The sequence below is a fragment of the Canis lupus genome, chromosome 4 (assembly GCF_003254725.2).
Source record: "Canis lupus dingo isolate Sandy chromosome 4, ASM325472v2, whole genome shotgun sequence".
Classification (NCBI taxonomy): domain Eukaryota; kingdom Metazoa; phylum Chordata; class Mammalia; order Carnivora; family Canidae; genus Canis; species Canis lupus.
The window spans coordinates 75,771,255-75,796,618 of record NC_064246.1 but is presented as its reverse complement, the minus strand read 5'-3'; the positions used below and the strand labels follow the sequence as shown (position 1 = coordinate 75,796,618).

Below are 25,364 nucleotides of genomic sequence, written 5' to 3'. Positions count from 1 at the left end.
GGGGTCCCTGCCAGATAGGACCCAACCACTAAAGGGCTTAACTAATATTAAGAGTTTAGCTGCCACAGCCCACTCACCCCATACAGGCTACAGCAAACCATTCCACACACCCTCCTCCCAATCCCCGCAAAACAGCTATCTGAAATGAGATTAAAATCAGCTGCTGGAGGTGCCTGGCCGGCTCAGTTAAGCATCCAACTCTTGGTTTTGGCTCAGGTCATGATCTCAGGGCTCTGCGATCAGCAGGAAGTCTGCTTGACCCTCTCCCTCTCCCCCTCCCCCTTGCTTGTGCTCTCTCTCAAATAAAATCTTTTTAAAAAAAAAAATCTTTAAATATAGTTCATGATATTAGAACCAAAAAGAAAAAAAATTATGAAAGACATCAATAAATACCTTTTCAAAGTCTATATCATACCATATTTTTTTAACCCTAAGGTGAATAGGAGGCTAAATTCAGAAGCTATAAAACAATAGACTCATAATCTAACCAGGCTATATCCAAACTAATAAAAACTAGGGCCTATCCCAGCAGATTCAGGCAAGATGGCAGAACAGTGATAATTTTTTAATCTCCTCATATCCCACCCTTTCTCTGCTTGCTGCTACCACCACACACACACACACACACACACACACACACACACACGGAAAAACCATACTAAACATCTACAACAAAACCAAGTATGAGTATGAAAGTATTGCACAAACCCCATAATATACAAACAGGGACAAACTACTAACAACAGGACCCATTTGGTATTGGGATCTGTGCAAGGGGAGTAGATGAAGCAACAGGGCATCTGAGAGCCACAGGACACCCCCACCTTAATCAACCCAATCAACAGAGGTGCAGACCCAGATCTCAGAAAGTAAGCTGCCCTTTTTCTTACACTCCACCCAAACAGAAGAGGAAGGTGTAGAGAATAAATAGTTAGAAAAGCTACCCTGACGCACATCCCTTGTAAAACAACAGCACAAGTAATTTCATATATAAATAGGTAACAGAAGATAATCTAGAAAAAAAAAAAAAGAAGATAATCTAGGTAAAATCCCACACACCATTATAAGGAAAAAGAGCATGAGCAGCAAATACAATCCCTAGAGACAACAAAGCACACCAGAGAGATGTGCTCAGGAAACCAGTGAAAACTGTAACTGAATACCTCAAAATGAATTAAAATGCCTTAAGAAAATGACATAAAATCTAAGATAAAATGTCAGGAAAAAATTCATAAATTGATTATTAAAACTCAGATAAAACAATTTCAGAAAAAGACTAAATTAGAACAAGAACCTCCAATGAGTAAATAGGATAACATCTTAAGAGAAAGAAGACAAGAGTGAGAGGTTTAAAGATCAACAATAAAGAGAAAAAAGAACCCAACCAAAACTGACAGATGTGAAGAGCTATAAAAACAGTCCTCGGGGGATCCCTGGGTGGCGCAGCGGTTTGGCGCCTGCCTTTGGCCCAGGGCGCGATCCTGGAGACCCGGGATCGAATCCCACGTCGGGCTCCCAGTGCATGGAGCCTGCTTCTCCCTCTGCCTGTGTCTCTGCCTCTCTCTCTCTCTCTGTATGACTATCATAAATAAATTTTTAAAAATTTAAAAAAAAAAAAGTCTTCAAAGGAGAAAACCGAAACAAAGGGACATAACAAACACTAAAATGTTAATTTTCCTGAAATTGAGCATAAAAAAGATTTGACACTACACATTAAAGGAACGTTATCATGTACTTGGGAATACTGATCCAGAACAACCAACACCCAAACACAGTGTGGTAACATTACTGGGGGGAGTTTAAGGGGGAAATCCTGTGGGCTCCAGACAAATAGAACAAGGCATTCATGAGGGAAAGAAAATCATATCACAATCAGACTTTGATAGTAATGCTTTATACCACAAAGGACATACTTAAACACACTAAAAAACAAAATATGACCTAGAATTTTATCCAAACGGACTTTCAAATAAAGGGCTGCAGATAAACTATCATCATCATAAAAACACTCAGGGACTGTTACCCTCTCTGAAGAATCTACTAACAAATGAGCAAGACAACCAAAATGACGGGACAATGACATAAGGAATGGTAGTGAACATTAAATATGTATTTCCCTGAAGAACTCAGGCTAAAGGAAGAGTAAAGGGAGACTGTAATCTAGAACCGTGATGTTCTTACGATGCAGATCCAGCTCAACCAAAGTGGGACACTGAACTGTACATTTAAAACTGGCTCAAGTGGTAAATTTTGTATTTTACCACAACACAAAAGGAAACAAATTAAGTGCTTCATATGTTTACACTGATACTTCCCATTTAAATTTAGAACTACAAGGTTTTTTCTACCTTCTTAAAGCCGTACCTCCAACTTTTCCATATCACGAATCATGGTTCTCTATCAGTTAAAGGGCTAGTATCCAAGATCTATAAAGAACTTACCAAACTCTACACCCAAAAAACAAACAATCCAGTCAAGAAATGGGCAGAAGACATGAACAGACGTTTTTCCAAAGACACAGACATGGCCAACAGGCACATGAAAAAAATGCTCCACATCACTTGTCATCAGGGAAATACAAATCAAAACCACAATGAGATACTTTACACCGGTGAGAAGGGCTAAAATTAACTAGACAGGAAATAACAAATGTTGGCGAGGATGTAGAGAAAGGGCAACCGTCTTGCACTGTTGGTGGGAATGCGAACTGGTACAGCCAATGTGGAAACAGTGTGGAGAGTCCTCAAGAAGTTAAAAGTAGACCTGCCCTACAACCCAGCAATTGTGCTACTGGGTATTTACCCCAAAGATACAGATATAGATGTAGTGAAACAATGGGACACCTGCACCCCAATGTTCATACCAGCAATGTCCACAACAGCCAAACTGCAGAAGAAGCCGAGATGTCCTCCGACAGATGAATGAATAAAGATGTGGTCTGTATATACAAAGGAATATTACTCAGCCATCAGAAAAGATGAATACTTACCATTTATATCAACCTAAGTGGAACTGGAGGTTATTACGCTAAGTGAAATAAGTCAGAGAAAGACACTTACATAGTTTCATTCATATTTGGAATAGAATAAATAGTGAAAGGGGCCATTAAGGGAAGGGGGGGAAACTGAGTGGAAAAAAATTAGAGAAGACGACAAACCATGAGAGACTCCTAACTCTGGGAAACAAAGGGTTGCAGAAGGGGGAGGTGGGGGGGAGGGGGGATAGGGTAACTGGGTGACAGGCATCAAGGAGGGCACATGATGAAATGAGCACTGGGTATTATTAATTTATGTTTGGTAAATTCAATTTAAATTTAAAAAAAGAATCAGTGTTCTCATCAAGGAAAAATGATAATGATAAAAGAATGTTTATTTCTGTAAGTTCATAACACTTAAACAGTCACCTTTGGAGAGGGTTAGGCAACCAAGTCTGTTTAGAAAATTAGTAAATAAAAGGTAGAATATATCCTACCCTTCCTCTGGAAACTATACTAACAGTAATGGTAATGATATACCATGAAGTTCTTCTTTATAGAAATTCTCCAGCTACATAAACAAAGAAATGGTAAGAATTAAAATAGCAACACTCCACAATCCCAGGGAAACAGGATGTAAGGACTGACCAGTAAGGCTACTAACATCACAAAAGGAAAGACGCGGGAGCTTCCTGATGAAGAACACACCACCACCTATGAAATAGTGTTGGCCACACAAACCTGAACCTGACGACCTCTAGATCCAGTTACCATACGTGGGAAGTACAGAAGTCAGAAAAATACACTAAACTACACAATGGGAATACAATCCCCAAAATCCAAATTTCAGAAAACTCCACAGGACAGTAATCCAATTTCATCAGCAAGTATTTTGCAAGGGATAAAATGACAAATGGGAGTTGGGGGAGGAGACCTATAGATTAAGAGACTTAAGACAGCAAATGAAAAATGAAACAAAACAGAATTATGAGGGAAGCATACTGGGTCAGAACAGTGATTACTCTCTGGTGCAAGGGAGATCGCAGTAGGGAAGAAGCCTTTAAAAGATTCCAGATAGCTGGCAAGGTTCCACCTCCTGACCTGGGGGATGGTTCTAAGCATGTTTGCCTTAAAATAAGTTATTAGCTTTGGGGCACCCTGCAGTTCAGTCACTAGAGCATGCAACTCCTGATCTCAGGGTTGTGAGATTGAGCCCCACATTAGGTATAGGGATTACTTAAAAACAAAATCTTTGGGGGATCCCTGGGTGGGTGGCTCAGCGGTTTTGCATCTGCCTTTGGCCCAGGGTGTGATCCTGGAGACCCGGGATCGAATCCAGCGTCAGGTTCCCTGTGAGGAGCCTGCCTCTCCCTCTGCCTGTGTCTCTGCCTCACAGTCTGTCTCTCATGAATAAATTAATAAATAAATCTTAAAAAAAAAAAAAAAAAAAAAAAACGGGATCCCTGGGTGGCGCAGCGGTTTAGCACCTACCTTTGGCCCAGGGCGCGATCCTGGAGACCCGGGATCGAATCCCACGTCAGGCTCCCGGTGCATGGAGCCTGCTTCTCCCTCTGCCTAGGTCTCTGCCTTTCTCTCTCTCTGTGTGTGACTATCATAAATAAATAAAAATTAAAAAAAAAAAACCCTATCATAAACCAACTCCAAAGATTGGGAGAACCAACCGCATCACAGACACAGGGTTAGTATCTGTAATATATGGAAAGTCCTGATGAACCAATACAAAAAATACTGGAAAAAAAATACAAATTACCAATAAAAATAGTAAATAATTATCCCTCAATAGTTAAAATAATTTGATCTTTCTCCTCTGTTAGCTTGGCAAAGACCATAATTGATGATATCCTCTACAGTACTGGCTAAGATCTAAACAAATCAGCATTCACTATCGGTGGAAGTGTAAGTTAACATGAATCATAGAAATCAAACTGGTTTTATCTTTTACATTTTCAAAACATACCGTGCAAGCAAATTCACTTCTATTAATTAATTCCTCCTATAGAAATCAAATATAAAGACATATGTACAAAAACATACAATAGTTTGTAATCACTATAAACACAAGAATTGTCCAAATGTTCATTAATGGGAAAAGTTATACAATGAGGCCAGAAATGGTAAGAATGATGTGATCTTCTGAAAGCTCTCCAAAACCTAAGTGGGAAAATACTGCATATTCCCATATGATGCTCGTGGAAGTAACAGCACACCACTGGTACACCACGAGTAAATTTTAACATTGGGCTGAAAAGTATGCATATCAATTTAACTGATACCATCCAGATCCTTCTGAAGGTTGCCTACAAGATACTAATACCACTCCCTTGCTGGTGCTGTTAAAGAACACAGGAAATTTGTGCTAAATATACAAGAGCCAGGGAGGTTGTCCTGGGACTCAAGGGGCTGAACTGGAATGAACTGGAAATTACCTCAGGCTGTCAGTCATCTTGATCTGGATAAAGTGAAATGGCAGGATACAAAATCAATGCCCAGAAATCAGTGACATTTCTATACACTAACAATGAGACTGAAGAAAGAGAAATTAAGGAGTCAATCCCATTTACAATTGCACCCAAAAGCATAAGATACCTAGGAATAAACCTAACCAAAGATGTAAAGGATCTATACCCTAAAAACTATAGAACACTTCTGAAAGAAATTGAGGAAGACACAAAGAGATGGAAAAATATTCCATGCTCATGGATGGAAGAATTAATATTGTGAAAATGTCAATGTTACCCAGGGCAATATACACGTTTAATGCAATCCCTATCAAAACACCATGGACTTTCTTCAGAGAGTTAGAACAAATTATTTTAAGATTTGTGTGGAATCAGAAAAGACCCCGAATAGCCAGGGGAATTTTAAAAAAGAAAACCATATCTGGGGGCATCACAATGCCAGATCTCAGGTTGTACTACAAAGCTGTGGTCATCAAGACAGTGTGGTACTGGCACAAAAACAGACACATAGATCAGTGGAACAGAATAGAGAACCCAGAAGTGGACCCTGAACTTTATGGGCAACTAATATTCGATAAAGGAGGAAAGACTATCCATTGGAAGAAAGACAGTCTCTTCAATAAATGGTGCTGGGAAAATTGGACATCCACATGCAGAAGAATGAAACTAGACCACTCTCTTGCACCATACACAAAGATAAAATGGATGAAAGATCTAAATGTGAGACAAGATTCCATCAAAATCCTAGAGAAGAACACAGGCAACACCCTTTTTGAACTCGGCCATAGTAACTTCTTGCAAGATACATCCACGAAGGCAAAAGAAACAAAAGCAAAAATGAACTATTGGGACTTCATCAAGATAAGAAGTTTTTGCACAGCAAAGGATACCGTCAACAAAACTCAAAGACAACCTACAGAATGGGAGAATATATTTGCAAATGACATATCAGATAAAGGGCTAGTTTCCAAGATCTATAAAGAACTTATTAAACTCAACACCAAAGAAACAAACAATCCAATCATGAAATGGGCAAAAGACATGAACAGAAATCTCACAGAGGAAGACATAGACATGGCCAACATGCATATGAGAAAATGCTCTGCATCACTTGCCATCAGGGAAATACAAATCAAAACCACAATGAGATACCACCTCACACCAGTGGGAATGGGGAAAAGTCACAAGACAGGAAACCACAAATGTTGGAGAGGATGCAGAGAAAGGGGAACCCTCTTACACTGTTGGTGGGAATGTGAACTGGTGCAGCCACTCTGGAAAACTGTGTGGAGGTTCCTCAAAGAGTTAAAAATATACCTGCCCTACGACCCAGCAATTGCACTGTTGGGGATTTACCCCAAAGATACAGATGCAATGAAACGCTGGGACACTTGCACCCCGATGTTTATAGCAGCAATGGCCACAATAGCCAAACTGTGGAAGGAGCCTCGGTGTCCATCGAAAGATGAATGGATAAAGGAGATGTGGTTTATGTATACGATGGAATATTCCGCAGCCATTAGAAATGACAAATACCCACCATTTGCTTCAACATGGATGGAACTGGAGGGTATTATGCTGAGTGAAGTAAGTCAATCGGAGAAGGACAGTGTATGTTCTCATTCATTTGGGGAATATAAATAATAGTGAAAGGGAATATAAGGGAAGGGAGAAGAAATGTGTGGGAAATATCAGAAAGGGAGACAGAAAGTAAAGGCTCCTAACTCTGGGAAACGAACTAGGGGTGGTGGAAGGGGAGGAGGGCGGGGGGTGGGAGTGAATGGGTGACGGGCACTGGGGGTTATTCTGTATGTTGGTAAATTGAACACCAATAAAAAATAAATTAAAAAAAAAGTGAAAGGGAACATTATCTGTAAATATAGAAGTTAATACAAAATGGAGGCCATAGAGTTGGGATTAAACTTCATAAAGTAAATACCTCACACAGACTTGCAAACACTAGTTTCCATGTTCCAGGGGCAAAAATAGCCATGTCTGCCAGTCATGGACCCTTGTCATCATCAGGCTGCACGTCATTACTTACTGGTCCTAGATTGCCACTGAACCAAACACCAGCCCCTTTAACTTTCCTTTGGGTGATAACGAAATTCAGAAGTTTGTTAGTGTTGTACCCATGTTTCTAAACAATAGGAAGAACTGAATGGTGGGATGTGTCACAGACCACTGGCCAATCTTGCTTCAGCAGGTCAGGTGCTTTCTTGGCTGACATGGGACTAGGTTTCTTTCTTCTAAGAACATATAGAATTGGCCAACTTTTTTATCCCCAAAAGAGAATATATATGTTATACCAAAATATTAGAAGCAGAGATACCTTTTACCACTGAATCCTGCACTACCATGAGAATTTCCTGCATGCCTGCTATTCTGTTTTTATCTGTTAGAGGAAAGAAGTCCCCTCCAAGTGCTAAAATAAGAAAGGAAAAATTGTAGTTGAATGCTGCAACTGCTATTCAATCGCTCAGTGTCGCTAGTTCAAGCACTTACCAGGTAATGTGACAAATCATTCTCTCCAAGGTTATTCATTAAATGAAAATAGCAGTGGGGTCTGGGGAGGTCAAAACAAGGTCTACTTTATTAGACACAGAGTGTGCACTCAGTAAGGCTTTCTCCTTTCTGTTGAAGCATTGTTCTAGATCAAGTTAGAGCACTGTCAAAGATCAGGTTATTTTTAAGGAAAACTCAACAATTAAATATATGAAGAATTCAAAAAGCAGCAGATTCTTCACACAACAGACTTTTATGTAAGTTTTATTATATTAAAATTCACTGCCTGGTTCTTGGATCAAAGTGGCATAAAACTGTGAAAAAACTGCTCCTACCACACAGCACAATTATTTCCATGATGTCATACCATTTCTCCTTTAAAGAGGACCATAAGCAGTAGCATTTTATAGGAGAAAGAGTTGTAGGGAACAACTCCCACCTCCAGAGTCTCCCACCTCCAGATTGTACTACTTTTCCTCTCCTCTCTGGCTATAGAAACGTGATGGAGCTGGGGCCACACATAGGTAGGAGCTGGCTGGGCATTCGGCTCTGAAACAGTGACACAAGTTCGGGCAAGGCCCTTCTCTCCCTTGCTTGAGAATAGAGATGCTGATGATGAAGTGAAGAATACCTTAGGAAGGCATCCACTACCTCACTTCTGAAATCTTTTCAAGGGAAAAACAGTAAATCTTCACCTGAAAAGAAGTTCCAGGATAGAATCAGTTATCAGTTGAGTATCCACTTTATGGAAACAATAAATTAACAGTTTTCATAATTACCACCAGTAATGTCATTTTGGGAGGTAAAGGAGGTTATCTTGAAGGACAGAAAATTTGTCTTACTTCCACGCATTAAAAACAGAGCCTGGCAAGGGGGCGCCTGACTGGCTCAGTCAATAGAGCATGTGACCCTTGAGCTCAGTGTCCTGAGCTGGATATAAAGATTACGAAAAAAAAAAAAAAAAAAAACACTTGTATTTTAAGTTTACTTATGTTTTTTTAGTAATCTCTATACCCAACGTGCATGGGGCTTGAATATATGGGGCACCTGGTGGCTCAGTTGGTTAAGCATCCAACTCTTGGTTTCAGCTCAGGTTTCAATCTTAGGGTCATTAGTTCAAGCCCACATTGGGCTCCATGCTGGGCATGGATCCTACTTAAAAACAAACCAAAGCAAAAGAAAGAAAAACAGGGATCCCTGGGTGGCGCAGCGGTTTGGCGCCTGCCTTTGGCCCAGGGCACGATCCTGGAGACCCGGGATCGAGTCCCACGTCGGGCTCCCAGTGCATGGAGCCTGCTTCTCCCTCTGCCTGTGTCTCTGCCTCTCTCTCTCTCTCTCTCTCTCTCTGTGTGTGTGACTATCATAAATAAATAAAATTATTAAAAAAAAAAAAAAGGGAAAACAAAAACCACAGAGCCTGGCAAACGATTACCAATGGTCAGTGTCTGTTTGGTAATAAAGTTTTATCAGGACACAGCTCCCCACCCCCCCATATTGATTTGTACTGTCCATGGCAGCTCTCATTCAGCAGAGTGGAACAGTTGTGACATCACATACGGCTCACAAAGCCTCTGTATTTACTATCCAGTCCTACAGGAGCAACTCTGCTAGAACCCTGCACTGGAACATTGCCACACTACACTAAGGCTAAGTAAAACTTAATTAGAAAAGTATGGTGGAATACAAAAATACAAATGACATGCTTGCTCTGATTCAGGCACTTTCAAGATCATAGTTTATTTATTACTTCAGATAAAAAGATAGTATACATATTAGGGAATCCCTTAAAATTCAATTCTAAAGTTATAACACCATCTAGTACTTCTGCATTGAATGTTAACCAAAAAAATCTCTAAACACCTGAAAGCCCCACTATTAACATGAACTATGGTAATAAAAAATTTGACATTTTAATTTGTTCAATATATAGTATTTACATTATGAAACCAATGCTGATACCATAAACAGTGATAAAGAAATAGTAAAAATAAACTTTAAAAAGCAAAGGTTTATATTCTTACAATGTGCTAATCATCATAATTGTATATAAAAATTAAAACATAGCAGAGCTTTCTGTTACAAAATTCTTAATCATCTGAGTTGTAGTCATTACTTGCTAACAATTTACATGCAACATCTGCTAAAATTGACATTTGATTTTTTTCCCCCAAGAAAGTGTAAGTAGATAAATGACATTTAAAAGCAGACATTAATTTACTTGTGGACAGAAAAAAAAAAAAAAACTGTACTCAAGATTAGTACTGGTCACAAGCCTCTTCCCTACAGAAATGATAAAAAACAGTTAAGACCAAAAATAATTCCAAAAGGAGATGCATAGGCAAAGAGTACCATAAATGGCACAGCTCAAAAACTCTTGGGACCAAACACATCTTTTCTCTTTCCTTCAATGATGAGAGGTCTGTTTTGTCATCAAACAATATTGACGGAAGCAAGTGAGGGGCACCAGGTGTACAACTAATTAAATCTTGCAAAATACTAAGATGGAGGCAGGAGTGGCCAGAAGGGGCAATTTATATATAATTCAAACTATATACAGCATAACTGGAATGCAGCCCATCCCAAACTGGCTTTGTGAAACAATTGGACCTTTATGATTTAATAGTTAAAATTACAACAAGTGTAATAATACAATAGATTTACATGGGAAACAAAATCCAAGGGGCATTTTATATTATTTACTGTGTTGTTTCAATTTAAAAATAATTTTGCTAAGTATACATCTCAACTGAGGTCTATGTATAAAATGTCCTAATAGATACAGATATTTACCTTTGGTGAGTTAAAGGCCTTTTTGTGACTTCTGTCTGAATTGTAGGCAGAATGCTAGATGTACACGCACATGTGGGAAAAACTCAACCTGAGGTAATCCAAAAGATGTGCATGTGAGGAGACTGGAATTACTTTGAAAGTCAAAGCATACCAGAAACCCAAAACAGGTTAACAGTGAGAATGGCAACAAGGAATGGATTGCCAATATGGCAGTAAAACTTTTTTTTTTTTTTTTAACAGAAAGAGGAAGGCCTCTCGTACCAGCAGAATCCTGCATACATACAAAAAAGAAAAAGCCATCCACCATTTCATAAAACAAAAGCCAATTATACTGTGGAAAATACAAATTGCAGAAAACCAGAAGTCAATAGAAGAAAAACTACTGGTTTACATGAGAGGAAGGGACTTCACTCTGAGCCGCTACTTGGTGAACGCTGCCACCACTGCCCACAGGACCTCGTTGGTGTTGGCCTTCAGACATTCCACCTCAGGGTCTAAGTCAAGGAGCTGCCGCACTCTCTTGGTGGCTAAATCGTACTGCTCGTCCAGAAGGGGGGCGAAAGCATTCTCCAGGACGTCGGAGGCGTGTGCCAGGTAAATGAGGGCCAGCAAGCGCTTGTCCATGCGGTGAGGGTCATTCACCCATTTGTCAAGAACAGCTTCCTGTACCTTCTTGATGAGGCGCTGCTTAATATTGTTGTTGGTGAGGGGATGTGTCGTCATGTCAAAAAGTAGGAAGTTCTGTTTCTCTGTGGTCAATACGCCCTTCTCTACCAGGTTTTTAGCTAACCGTTCCCGCACGTTTCTCAATTGATAATGCAATTTTAATGGATTCCAGGTCTCGCCTAAACAAAAGATTTCAGAAGTTAGAAATGATAGGTACTGTCTCTGCTTATTTTATAAAATGTACTATTAAACAATAGAACTTGGGTATTTTCCCGCCTTTAAAGAAATAGAAGAAAACCCAACTACTTTTCTTGCCAACTAAACCATGAGCCCTTGAGGGCCAAGTCTTCAGATTCTAACCACCTGGCACATTTTCAGGCACAACACTTAGAGAACCAACCTAAAAGCAGTCTTCAAACCAGTTACCCTAATGTGGAAATAAGCTAACTTAAATATATTTGGCCTCTCTTCAGCTGTTGTCAAAAAGCAGACATGGCAAAATGTTTCTATTAAAACACCAATGTGCAACATAACACAAAAGAAAAAAAGTTTCCTGATTAATATGCTATTCCAGAAACTGCTACATATGCCCAAACTACAAAGCTAGGAAAGCCTAGTTTAGACATGCTATTCTTTGATGACAAATAATATAAAGCTAACTCTAGAACGAAAAAACATTTTCACTATTTTAATCTTGTTGCCTATGCACATTTCCTTTCAAAACAGAAGTATTTAAAATAAAAGCAAACAATTTTCACTAAGATAATTCTTTTCTCTATAGAAGACTGGAAGGAAACGTATCAAAATATTAACCTTGGTTTTCTCTGGGATTATGTGTGACAAATTTTCTTTTTTTTTTTTTTAATTTTTATTTATTTATGATAGTGAGAGAGAGAGAGAGAGAGAGAGAGAGAGAGAGACATAGGCAGAGGGAGAAGCAGGCTCCATGTACCGGGAGCCCAACGTGGGATTCGATCCCGGGTCTCCAGGATCGCGCCCTGGGCCAAAGGCAGGCGCTAAACCGCTGCGCCACCCAGGGATCCGATAAATTTTCTTTTATGTACTTTCTGTATTTTCCAAATGATCTCCAAGGAACATGTAACTATTTTTTTTAGTTAAAAAAAAAATACGATAGCAATTCTCTAAAGTAGAACATATTAAAGATCAAACACAGGCACTTATATGCAACAGCTATAAGGTTGAAATTTTATAATACTGAGAGAAAACAACTATATTGGTCTAACCACTAACTACAAGGGGCTATGAAATTTAAATCAATAAAAAAAATTCAGTTCTTCAGTTGTGCTAGCCATGTGCCAAAAGGCTCAACAGCCATGTATGGCTAGTGTTTACTGACTGGACAGCACAGAAACAGAACACTGCCATCATCATAGAAAGTTCTAGTGAACAGTGCTATCTTGAAATATACTATTCAGTTAGCCATAAACAAGAGTATTTTACCATATGACTAAAGAATATGGCTATGGTAAGAGTAATCAGTCCTGGACTTATATAATTAGACTTCTGATCTTACGCAAATAGAAACCTGGATAAAATATACAAAAATATATGAAACAACTGTTTTCTAATGCTAGTCAAAGGTAGTCCTAAGCTGTGACCCTTTAGTAAAACCTAAGTGAGCCACACTACTGCCCAAGTTTACTATCTAAAAGCACATACCAGGCAGCAAAGCAGGAAAAGAGACCTCAAAAACAGAGTACAGGAATAATACTGTGTTTAAACAGGCAGAAACAAAATTTTTAATTCAAATTTTAAAATTTAAAAAGTACAGAGGACCAGAGTTCCAGAAAGCTAAGGCAGCTAAAATACAAAGGCAGAGTACTAGAAAAGAGGGAGCTATGCAGAACAAGAGCTCTAGAAATCTGTATGATGTTCTTTTGAGTATATCTGAAAACAAAGCCACACAAGTTAAGGTAAGTAACTCTGCAAGGCTAGGCAAAGAAGAACTACCTCAAAGCTGTAAGCTGAACAACTCTAAGGCTTCACTCGGGGCTGGGGCAAATTTGAGTGCCAAAGCAGACAGAGTGTAAAGCTCTCACTGACCACTCAGGATATTCAGAAGGGACTCCAAAAGGATCACACCTTAGGAAGAGGCCTAAATTAGCCCTTGAGAAAAGACTGTTCCAGACCTGGCCTAATAAAGCTTAAAAACAGTGATCCACATGTAACTTAATTACCTACCAAAACAAATTTCAACACTCTTTAAAGAAAAACAGAATCCAACACTCAACAACACAGCACAATGTCCAACAACCAATAAAAATTACTAGCCCTGCAAAAATGTGACCCAAACCAAGGGGGGAAAACTTCAGCAACAATGAACCAAATCTGACATGACCCAGAAATGACAGGGGACAGAATTAGTAGACAAGAACTATAAAACAGCTATTATAAATATCTAAATAATTTAAAGGAAACCATGAATGCAATGAAGAGAAAATAAGAGCTGTTCTTTTAAAAGAATAAATGATCTGGAAGTGCCACTTTGCATTTTGTGATTCACCCCATAAAACTAGGGATTTGAAAAAAACCTCAAATAATGAAGGATCGGTACCATGAGTTATTAAATTAAAATCACCTCCTGCATTTAAAAAATAATTTTTTTTAATTTTTATTTATTTATGATAGAGAGAGAGAGAGAGAGAGAGGCAGAGACACAGGCAGAGGGAGAAGCAGGCTCCATGCACCAGGAGCCCGACGTGGGATTCGATCCCGGGTCTCCAGGATCGCCCTGGGCCAAAGGCAGGCGCTAAACCGCTGCGCCACCCAGGGATCCCCAAAAATAACATTTTTCATAAAAACCCTAGCAAATCAGTTTCCACAAAAGAAAAACAATCATTGCATTCAATTTCCTTGGTAACCTTAAAAAAGGGAAGAAATATATTTGGGACCCTATTTTAAAACCTAACAGTATAAAAGAAAAATGTAACTCATTAAGAAATGAAATTCTATTTATTTCAATTTCTAGTGTTAAACAAGCCCATCCATACCTATATTCAATGATATGAAATTATTAAAAGTAAAAAAAAAAAAAGAAAAGAAAAATTATTAAAAGTTACTTGATGAAGCATTAACCAGCATAACTGGTTATAACAGGCAAGCTCTGGAGCCAGACTGGTTAGATCTGAATTCCAACTTGGTCATGTTCTAGCTGTGCGACCCTGGGCAAGGTTTCTTAACTTCTCCATTCCTCTGTTTCCTCATCTGTAAAGTCAAGATAACAACTCTACCCACCCCATCAGGTTATTATGAGGATTAAATGAGTTAAAGACACATCAAGTTCTTAGAACAGAGCCTCATACGTAGTTAACACTCAACAAATGTTAGCTATTATTTATCCATGTACAGAATCAGCACTCTGATAGAATTTAATGTATTCACAATGCTCTAAAAAAATCAAATTAGGTACTAAGCATACGAACATAAGACATTTCTAACTGAAAAAATTTTAAATCAGGTGAGGGAAACATTCATTAATATAATTAATTATCCTGGCAAGACTAAGATGTGTAGGACCATAAAAACAGTATGAACAAGGAGCCCAAGGGAGTAAGAAATTATTTGGGTGATGTAAGGGGGCATTACTATGGAAGTTACAGGAGAAAGAACTTTCAAGCCAAATCTCGAAATCCCACAGGATTCAACATCCTATGAAAGAAAGAGGAGAGGCACCTGGGTGGCTCTGTCACTTAAGTGTCTGCCTTTGGCTCAGGCCATGATCTCAGGGTCTTGGGATCAAGCCCAGAGTTGATCCCTGAATAAGCTCCCTACTCAGCAGGGAGTCTGTTTCTCCCTCTGCCCCTCCCCACCTTGCTCACTCTCTCTCGATAAATAGATGATAGATAGATAGATAGATAGATAGATAGATAGATAGATAGATAGATAGATAGATAGATAGATCGGGGAGGCGAGGGGAGAGGAGAGGGAGAGGAGAGGGAGAGGAGAGGGAGAGGAGAGGGAGAGGAGGCCAGCAAGCCTCCATTACAGGCAAAAGAAACAATAAAGTGAATGGGCAGCAATTACTTGCAGAATTTAATGAGCCCTGGACACAGGTGCTACAATTTCCATTTTTTAAGTGTTGTACCAATCCACTATCTCCCCAACAAATACCTGTCTACTGTACCTTTCACCAGTTTGGGGTTTGTGTTTTCTAATATCATTGGCACATGGTAGGAAGCCTACTACACTCAGCTAGAATTAGCCAGGTTGTGTTTTCTAACTGCCTTCTGACTTTTGGAAATTTAAATAAACAAAATAATCAACAGCAAATTTATGTAAAAGCCCGTAAAAATTATAGTTCAACTTTAAAATTAACGAATTATGCTTATAATAATTTGTCAATTATCAAAGAAGTACCTTTCCCTGGCAGCTCACTAGTCAAACAGAAGGGTGTTCCCATCCCTCAGAGAATATCTTGGCTATCTAGTTTCAAAAATGGGGTGGGGGTGGGGATTAACTTCTGAGAACTCCACAGTTAAACTTCTCTCTGCAGACCTAAAAACACAAAATCCCTCTAATGCGGGTATATAATGTTTTTTTTCTCATGGGAAATGAATAGGATTAGCAATTTACAAACTTGCTCTTTATTGTACTAAAGTCATACTAAGGTTTATCCACACTGTATCTATAATTAAATCTTATTATATATTACAATCAATGAACAAGTAATGATTACAAAGTTCCTATGAGAAATTTCTCAATTCCAAAATATGCTAACCCACAATTTAGCGTTGCTACTAAAAATGAGAAGCGCCCAAACACAGGAGCACCTTCAAAAAAGGCATTCCACTTACATCAGATCTTCTTATGGGCTAGTTTCTTCCCCAGAGGAAATAATAAAAAGGGGCTCAGATACCATATCCCTTTGCAGCAACTCCCTCAAAAGGGGAAATCTCACCAGCTCACTCTAATACAAATGTTAACTCAGACCTCCTCCGATACTTGAAAACATGAAGAAATATCATATGCAGAAGGCTGAAACGATGTGGGTAATATGCAGATGTTGTTTAATACTATTCTGGACACCCCCAAAAAAGGTACAATGAAATAACTGAGGGAGGGACGTCTAGGTGGCTCAGCGGCTGGGCGGCTGCCTTCGGCTCAGGTCATGATCCCAGGATCTGGGATCCAGTCCCACATCGGGCTCCTGCAAAGAGCCTGCTTCTCCCTCTGCCTGTGTCTCTCATGAATAAATAAATAAATCTTTAAAAAAAAGAAAGAAAAGAAAGAAATAACTGAGAGGTGAAAGTGTATTAGCTTCCTGACATTTGTTTTTGTTTTTTCTTTTTTTAAAGATTTTATTTATTTATTCATGAAAGACACACAGAGAGGCAGAGACACAGGCCAAGGGAGAAGCAGGCTCCATGCAGGAAGCCTGATGTGGGACTCAATCCCAGTACCCCAGGATCACGCCCTGAGCCAAAGGCAGACACTGAACTGCTGAGTCACCCAGGCGACTCGCTGTTTTTGTTTTAAAAAATAATAATAAATTAAGCTAAATCCAAAGAATAAAGTCACTCCTGAAATTAACATACTTAAGACTAGTATAAATTGGGATGGGGGTTAGATAAATGAGTGGATATACAATAAAGGTTTAAACTATCACAGCTATCAAAGATTTAGCTGCTTCAATTTAAGCAGAGTATCAGATACCTTTTAAACATGGTGTAATAAATGCCTGATAACTTAAGTGTTCAAAACTCTAGATTGAAAGATGTTACTGTGATCCATATTGTTACTCACCAGTTCCTAAATTATTCAAGATGTGAAAAGATTTTATAGTTATACAAGCAAATTAAAATGTATAGAAAGAAAGAAGATGTGGTTTATGTATACAATGGAATATTACTCAGCTATTAGAAATGACAAATACCCACCATTTGCTTCAACGTGGATGGAACTGGAGGGTATTATGCTGAGTGAAGTCAGTCAGTCGGAGAAGGACAAACATTATATGTTCTCATTCATTTGGGGAATATAAATAATAGTGAAAGGGAAAATAAGGGAAGGGAGAAGAAATGTGTGGGAAATATCAGAAAGGGAGACAGAACGTAAAGACTGCTAACTCTGGGAAACGAACTAGGGGTGGTAGAAGGGGAGGAGGGCGGGGGGTGGGAGTGAATGGGTGACGGGCACTGGGTGTTATTCTGTATGTTAGTAAATTGAACACCAATAAAAAAATAAAAATAAAAAATAAAAATAAAATAAAAATAAAATAAAATAAAATAAAATGTATAGAAAGTATTTGTAGTTCACTTTTTTGTAAAGGAAATTGTGAGAAGTATTTGCAGAGAAGAAAAGGTTATTTATGTCCACTACCCAACAATTACTTCAATGAAAATGACATGCTGACAGGTACCTTAATAATTCTGCTGCAAAAAAACTTTGATATTCCTTGACATGTGTTACAAAACCAAAAGCAGCTTTGTTCATAAATCTGGCAGTCTAGTGACGCCTTGTGACCAAACTGATTAACTACATGTCAAAATTTAAGAAAGTCAAAAACTTATTAAAAACCGTAAATAGTCCAAAAAAAAAAAAAAAAACCCACCAGTAAGTAGTCTTTGCCTCAAATATATATTTGTTAATTTTTAAATTAGTGAGATATATAAATATATAAATGCTTAAAATATATTGGTAGATTAAGCATATAAATATATAGCAAGAAAAAATATATATATAGCGTAAATAATTGTATGAACCGCTGAGTACCCCCACCTCAAGTAAACAAGAACCCTCTGTCAGATACTTTACGAACCCCTGTGCACCTTCTCTGCCTCAGAGGTAGAGACCAGACCAGACCAACAAGCTCTTCTTCTGCACATAGACTCTAACGTCCTCTGTACATATCCCCCAATGATACAGCACAGTACCACACTTCTGACAACCGAGAAGCAATCCCAGACTTAGCTGCACGAAGTCAGATGGGTCCACCAGCTTTACCACTCCCTCTAGCCCCTCTGAACAAGAGCACATCCTTCTTTTGTCTCATTCTCACCCTTCAAAAAGACCTAAGCCAAGTTCTGCTTCCTCCTCCAACTACTAAAGCTCCCAAGGATTGATTTCTCTTTTCTCTGAATTACTGCACTTTCAGAGAATCATATTGTTAAACCCTAATCTGTTCTCAAATTATTACAAATACACAACTGTTCCCCAAATGGACTTTAAGATACTTTCACAGTATGGGAGCACTTCGAGTTTCACAGCACCTGGGTCAGTATAGCTGCAGTAACTGGTATCTGAAACTACTCATTACTTGGAAGCAACTTAAAATTCAACAAGCCAGCTGCAGAACTGAACATTTTTTAAAAAGTCAAAATGGTAAATGCTATGTTGTGTGTGTTTAAAAAAAAGAAAAAAAAAATCAGCAAGCTACCAGTACTTTCATTAGGCAGAAAGTAGATGCTTTCTTAATTTAAAAGAAATGTACTTTTTTTTTCCCTCTTTTCTCATTCTGGATTCCCTACTTTTAGCTGAAATTACAAGTCATTCCTATTATACATCAAGGACACATGACCAAGATGCCATAGGTGACATTCTAGCATTTATGGCCATCCTAAACTTCACATGATACTGCTTTTTGAAAACTGTTCTAAGTCTTAGCTTCAGTCTACCCAAATATGGACACACTGAATTGTGAATCCAAATGGACACACAGAATCATTTATTAAGAATGAAATAGCCTGTGATGGACTCCTAGCATGGGTGAGAAGTCCTAAGGCTTCTGAGGCTTTGGGGTTGCTTGTTTCCACAGCTTAACTTATTAGCTTATCCAGTATAAGGTACCATGAGATAACTTTTTATAAAGATTTTATAAAACAAAATCTTAAGTATATTGAAATACTTCTAAGAAAATCTTATAGACTTCTGCCATCTTTCCACTCTTCAATCAGGTGAGAACAGCGCAACAGCCCAACTTGGTTCAATCATTTATAGAATCCTAGACAGGGATCCCTGGGTGGCGCAGCGGTTTAGCGCCTGCCTTTGGCCCAGGGCGCGATCCTGGAGACCCGGGATCGAGTCCCACGTCGGGCTCCCAGTGCATGGAGCCTGCTTCTCCCTCTGCCTATGTCTCTGCCTCTCTCTCTCTCACTGTGTGCCTATCATAAATAAAAAAAATAAAAAAATAGAATCCTAGACAAGTTACAGCCACCTTGTATGCTAAGAGTTAATCTCCCTGCATGCCATACTTGCATTGCATAGTCCTTGAGTACCATATGTGCAGGACAGATACAAAAAATGTCAAAGGAAATCTGGTTGTCTAAGACAAATTAGTAAAACAAATCCCGAATGTCCCATTAGCATGTATGATGTAAGTTTATATAAAAAGACTGCTGATGAACGAAGGGTCTGAAAACATCTCCACAGTGCTAAACAGCACCAAAGTGGGTATCAATAACATTAACATTAATGCAGGACCCAACTAAATTCCATAAAAGAACACCACTCTGAACTGCCTGCCAAAAAAATTAACTACAACTTTGAAAAATCTTCCTTTAGCCAGTTGAGACCTCAACTACAAATCCTAATTTGCACTACCAGAAGTGGTAATGGGCCAACATGAGCATGACCCGCAGACTGCTTAGGTGATCTCCAGAGAAAATACAAAATGATCCATCAGGGCACCTGGGGCTCAGTCAGTTAAGGGTTTGTTTGCCTTCAGCTCAGGTCATGATACTAGAGTGCCAGGATGAAGCCCCATATCAGGCTCCCTGCGCAGTAAGGAGTCTACTTCTCCCTCCCACTCTGTGCCACCCGCCCCCGCCCCCCAAGCTCATGTTCTCTCTCATTCACTCACTCACTCTTTCTCAAATAAATTTAAAAAATCTTTCCAAAAAATGATCCATCAGGGAACAGTAAGAATTTATTAGCACTTCTATTTTTTCCTGAAAAAGTTTCTGCTAATACTTAACATATGGAGTTAATGTTAAGACCCTCACTGAGTCTCTGCTAAATGGCCATGTCACCAAAAGGCTTAAGTGTAAGGCTAACCCAAAGAGGGTTGACAACATGCTGGGCAATGCATAGTGATGGTAGGTGCTAAGCAAGAATTTAGTTTAAACCAAACAAATCCTGATCACAAAGGCAAAGTAATTTTGAAAGATTCCTGCAAAAGAAATTGTAATTGAACGTAATACCAATATCACAAGCACCAATGGGGAATAGGGGTTGAGTTCAAGTTTCTCTTACTCAATGAAGTAAAAAGAATCTTTATTAGAAGATCTACAAGAGGATCTACAAAAAATCACAAAGTTAATCAAAACTACCTTGTAAATAAGTCTGTTTCCTATCAGTAAGAATGAACAAACACTACCAGAAGTGTGAAGTGCCCACTATTGCCCTATTAGCTAAGAATGGAGTATGTGTATCCAATTTTTAAGTAAACAAAGATGCAAAACTCAAAATCTTTTACTGAGAGAACATTCTTATAAGAGGATTATTTTTAGAAAGTAAAAAAAAAAAAAAAAAACTGTGAGAAAAATGACATTAGTTACCAATCTAACAAAATCCAAATGCTCTTAAAAGTTAAAGAGTAATGTGCTTGAACATGAAATAATACCTGTATGCAGAAGTGATGTTTTACGTAATGGTAAAGAGGAACAGCAAGAGAATTTACGTCTGATACTCAAAGCTCTCTTATCTAGATTAGGCAAATATACAACTAACTTTAATGTAAATGCAGTAGTCACCAGTACTGTCAACCAAGTATTTCAGGTTCTCTTCCTAGGCTGCACTGTCCTGTCTCCTTAAAGTTAGGGAAGGCCAGGTGACCTGCTCTGACCAACGAAACCGGAACCACACATCCTTTATGAAAGCAAACTGACAAGCCTGAGTGATTGGCTATGCTCTTCTTCCCTTTATGACAGTGACAGCCAGCGCTCCAGATGGCGGCAGCTCTTCTGCCTGCCTAGCTGCCGAAGTGAGATGAGGTAGCCTGTGACTACATATAACATGAGTAAGAAGTCATCTGTTAAAAGCCACTGAGGTTTGGGGGTTGGTTGTTAGCACAGCTGAACTTAGTTTACCCAGTGCAAGGTAGCCTGAGGTAATTTTGAATGGTAATAAAGAATGGTAGAAGTCCTAAGGAAGAATATTCTGTTTTACTCAACATCTAACTGCTCAGTCTTGTTAAAAGGGGGTGAAATTTTTAAAACCACTAGTTTCTCCATTTGGTGACTAATAACTTTCAAGTCTGCTTAAATAAACAGCTTTTGGCCATTTTGTGTAAGTTCCTCTCAAAAGGATTTTAAACTTTTACAAGTCTTTTAAACAGAATTCAGCTTTTAGTTTATACACAAAAGCTTACCACTAAGTAATTCAATCCAGTTCTGGACCGTTTCTGGAGGTTGAGTCTCCTTAACATGCTTTAGAGCTTCATCAAGAAGAACATCCCCTGTTGGAGCATCTGACTTACAGATCACCTAAAATGTAAGCAGTAAGAATGAAATGATTCACTAATTCATTCTTCTGACTTCATCTCTTTAAATGAAAAACTTAAACAATTATACAAATAGTTCAATTCATTATACTTAAAGCCCCTAGTGTCAAGGTTCATATTTTAAATTCTCTATTAAGAAATACAACATTAAAAAAAAAGAAAGAAAAGAAATCCAGTATTTAACCTAACCAGATTTGGCACAATAATGAATGAAAATAAAGTTCCTATGCAAGAATTAGTAAAGCAAAAGGCTAGAACAGTTTTTACTCACTGTTAATGCTTTTCATTGCTAACTTTGGGCTATTTAATCAAGAAACTCATTTTTTTAAACATTTATTACTTACAAAAACAAAATTATATACAATTATATACTCAATTCAGTATATGATAAAGGTGGCATTTTCCAGCAGTGGAGAAATGAATTTTTCAATAGGTATTACTGAAACAACTGGCTAACCAATTAGAATTAAAAATTAAATAAGACTTGGCTCCTCAAAGCTTATACCACAATGAAAGACAAAAATTTAAATATTAAATATAATTTGGGGGTGAACAATTTTTTTCAAAATGTGACAACTAGCAAAAACCTTGAAAATACCAAAAGGTTTGGTAACAAAATTTTTAAACACTACAAAACTTTTTAAAGCTAAGACAGGTACAGAATCCATCTAACAGTGGAAAAAGACAAAGGTGGGGAATGAGGGAAGAAAATGTCATATACTGCTTTGGCCAAGTATTAAATTTCTGCAGCCTTCACTGAGTTCTTGGCTAAGTAACAAATTTCTAGTTGAAATTCTGTAATATCAAACTTTAATCTGTTACATTAACTTTATGTTAGCTATTAAAATGTCATAAAATTTAATAATATTTTTTAAATGCAGTTCTCCCTTAAACTTGTCCTCAACATGTATCCTTCACCTTTCTGCTCAATCTTCTGAAAGGCTAAAAAAATATACAACGATATGTCTCTGAGACAGTGTGACCCAACAGAAATATAATTAGAACAAAAATGCAAGCCACAAATCTCTTTTTAAATATTTGCAGTTAGGGATCCCTGGTGGCGCAGCGGTTTGGCGCCTGCCTTTGGCCCAGGGCGTGATCCTGGAGACCCGGGATCGAATCCCACATCGGGCTCCCGGTGCATGGAGCCTGCTTCTCCCTCTGCCTGTGTCTCTGCCTCTCTCTCTCTCTGTAACTATCATAAATAAATAAAAAAAAATAAATAAATAAATAAATAAATAAATAAATAAATAAATAAATAAATAAATAAATATTTGCAGTTATATTAAAAAGGAAAAGAAATGAATGGAATTAATTTTCAGATATTTAACCCACTATTAGCCAAAACATTAACATGTAATAAATATTTTTAAATTGAGATATTCTACATTCTTTTTCCATTTAAAAATTTCCAATTTTTGGGCAGCCCCAGTGGCGCAGCGGTTTAGTGCTGCCTGCAGCCCAGGGCGTGATCCTGGAGACGCTGGATCAAGTCCCACGTCAGGCTCTCTGTATGGTGCCTGCTTCTCCCTCTGCCTGTGTCTCTGCCTCTCTCTCTCCCTCTCTGTCTCTATGAATAAATAAATAAAATATTTAAAAATAAATAAATAAATAAATAAATAAATAAATAAATAAAATAAAATAAAAATTTCCAATTTTTAAATTTTTAAAAATCCAGTGTGACTTACATGTCTCAATCTCACTAGCCACATTTCAAGTGTCTAGCTCACAGACACATGGGGCTAGTGGCTATGGTGTTGGCAGATATAGAACATTTTCATCATCACAGAAAGTTCTATTGGATGGTACTACTCTGGACCATGCTTTTACTAAGCGGTCAGAGAGAGCAAGAAAAAAGGAGAACCTTCGCAGAAAAAAGTTGTTTGCTTATATAATGTGGACACGCCACCTGTTCTGACCTCCCACTTACTCCTTAAATTCACTGCAATCTGGCCTCAACATCCACCTCAGATCCACTCGGAGACACATCTCGTATCCAGTCACCATAACCTGGGTATAGGCAGATCGTTCTTCTGAAATTCTGTCCCCTCCATCTCTCGCAGATGGACTACTCTTCTCCATCACCTCTTCAATTATTCTATTCCATTTATTTATCTTTATCTCTCACTCGGATTAAGTTTCCTAACTAACTAGTTTCCCCAAACTAGTTGTAGCCCTTTTCAATCCATTCTCACTTATCTTTCTAAAGAGCAAATCTTATCATGATCTCTCACGGTTTCTGCTTAAAACTCTTCAATGCCTCAGAGTAGCTCTAAAGCCCTTAATAAAATTCAGCAATATGTGGCCCACTAGTAAATATGCCCTTCCCACACCTTTAATTTCTATTTAGTGTATTTCATCTTAGAGTGGCGCCTCATTCTTAAATATGAACAGTTAACCAAGAATAACAAGACACTGAAAGAAAACCTTCAATACCAAAGAAACCAAGATAGAAAGTAACTTGAAGAAAAGAAATTTTCAAAAGAACCATAATATTATTAGAAATTTAAAAAGATAATTACATCCATGAAACAAGAGGTCATGATTTTTTTTAAAAAGTCTCCTGGAAATCAAAAATATTAGAACCACACAGAAAATTCAAGAGAGGGCTTAAAAAAAAAAGAGAGGCCAAGAGAATGCCAATTATATCTTAATAAAGCTAGGAAATTAAGAAACAAAGAAAAAAAAGGACTAGTCAAAAGTCCATATCAAACTTAGAGTTCTAGAAAATAGAGCAAAGAAGATACAAGAAAAAAGAAAACTTTCTAAAACCAAAACTAAATATTTCTATACTCAAAGAGTCCATGCATAATGAATTTTAATATATGTGCTGTCAAAGTGAGCACAACATAATGAATTTTGAAAGATCCACATCAAGGTATACAACTTCAGAACACGAGGGACAAACAGAAGATCTGAAATGCTTCCAGACAGGCAAACAGGTAGCACACAAAGAATGAAAATCAAAAGGGCGGGAATCCCTGGGTGGCGCAGCGGTTTGGCGCCTGCCTTTGGCCCAGGGCGCAATCCTGGAGACCCGGGATCGAATCCCACATCGGGCTCCCGGTGCATGGAGCCTGCTTCTCCCTCTGCCTATGCCTCTGCCTCTCTCTCTCTGTGACTATCATAAATAAATAAAAAACTTAAAAAAAATAAATTTTAAAAGAAAATCAAAAGGGCACCAGACGTTAACAGCAACTCTGTATACTAGAGGACAATGGAAAGAACTTCAAACTTACATGGGAAAATAAATGAAATCTAACATTCTATTCCCAAACTGTCAAATAAAAATGAGGTAAAGAAATTTTCAAGCACACAAAGTCTCAAAACATTTTTCTCCCACAAGGATGAAAAAAATATTAGATCCAGAAAACAGAGTTAAAATAAAATGTGACAGGAAGTCCCAATAGAACCAAACCATAGGGATGCCTGGGTGGCTCAGGGGTTGAGCGTCTGCCTTCGGCCTCAGGGTGTCATCCTGGGATCCGGG

The 25,364-nt window shown here is 38.2% G+C and overlaps 1 protein-coding gene across 1 annotated transcript in view; it reads right to left on the bottom strand.

Annotated features, from left to right (window-relative positions):
- Positions 1 to 9,666: 9,666 nt before the first annotated feature.
- The window catches only part of GOLPH3 (golgi phosphoprotein 3), a 55,898-nt gene continuing 40,200 nt past the window's right edge, over positions 9,667 to 25,364 (bottom strand). Inside the window, exons 3-4 of the mRNA XM_025436261.3 lie at positions 21,743 to 21,857; positions 9,667 to 11,594 (exon numbers count right to left, since the gene is read on the bottom strand). Coding sequence (XP_025292046.1) covers positions 11,170 to 11,594; positions 21,743 to 21,857 — 540 coding nt within the window. The 3' untranslated portion in view covers positions 9,667 to 11,169. The remainder of the gene's footprint in view (positions 11,595 to 21,742; positions 21,858 to 25,364) is intronic.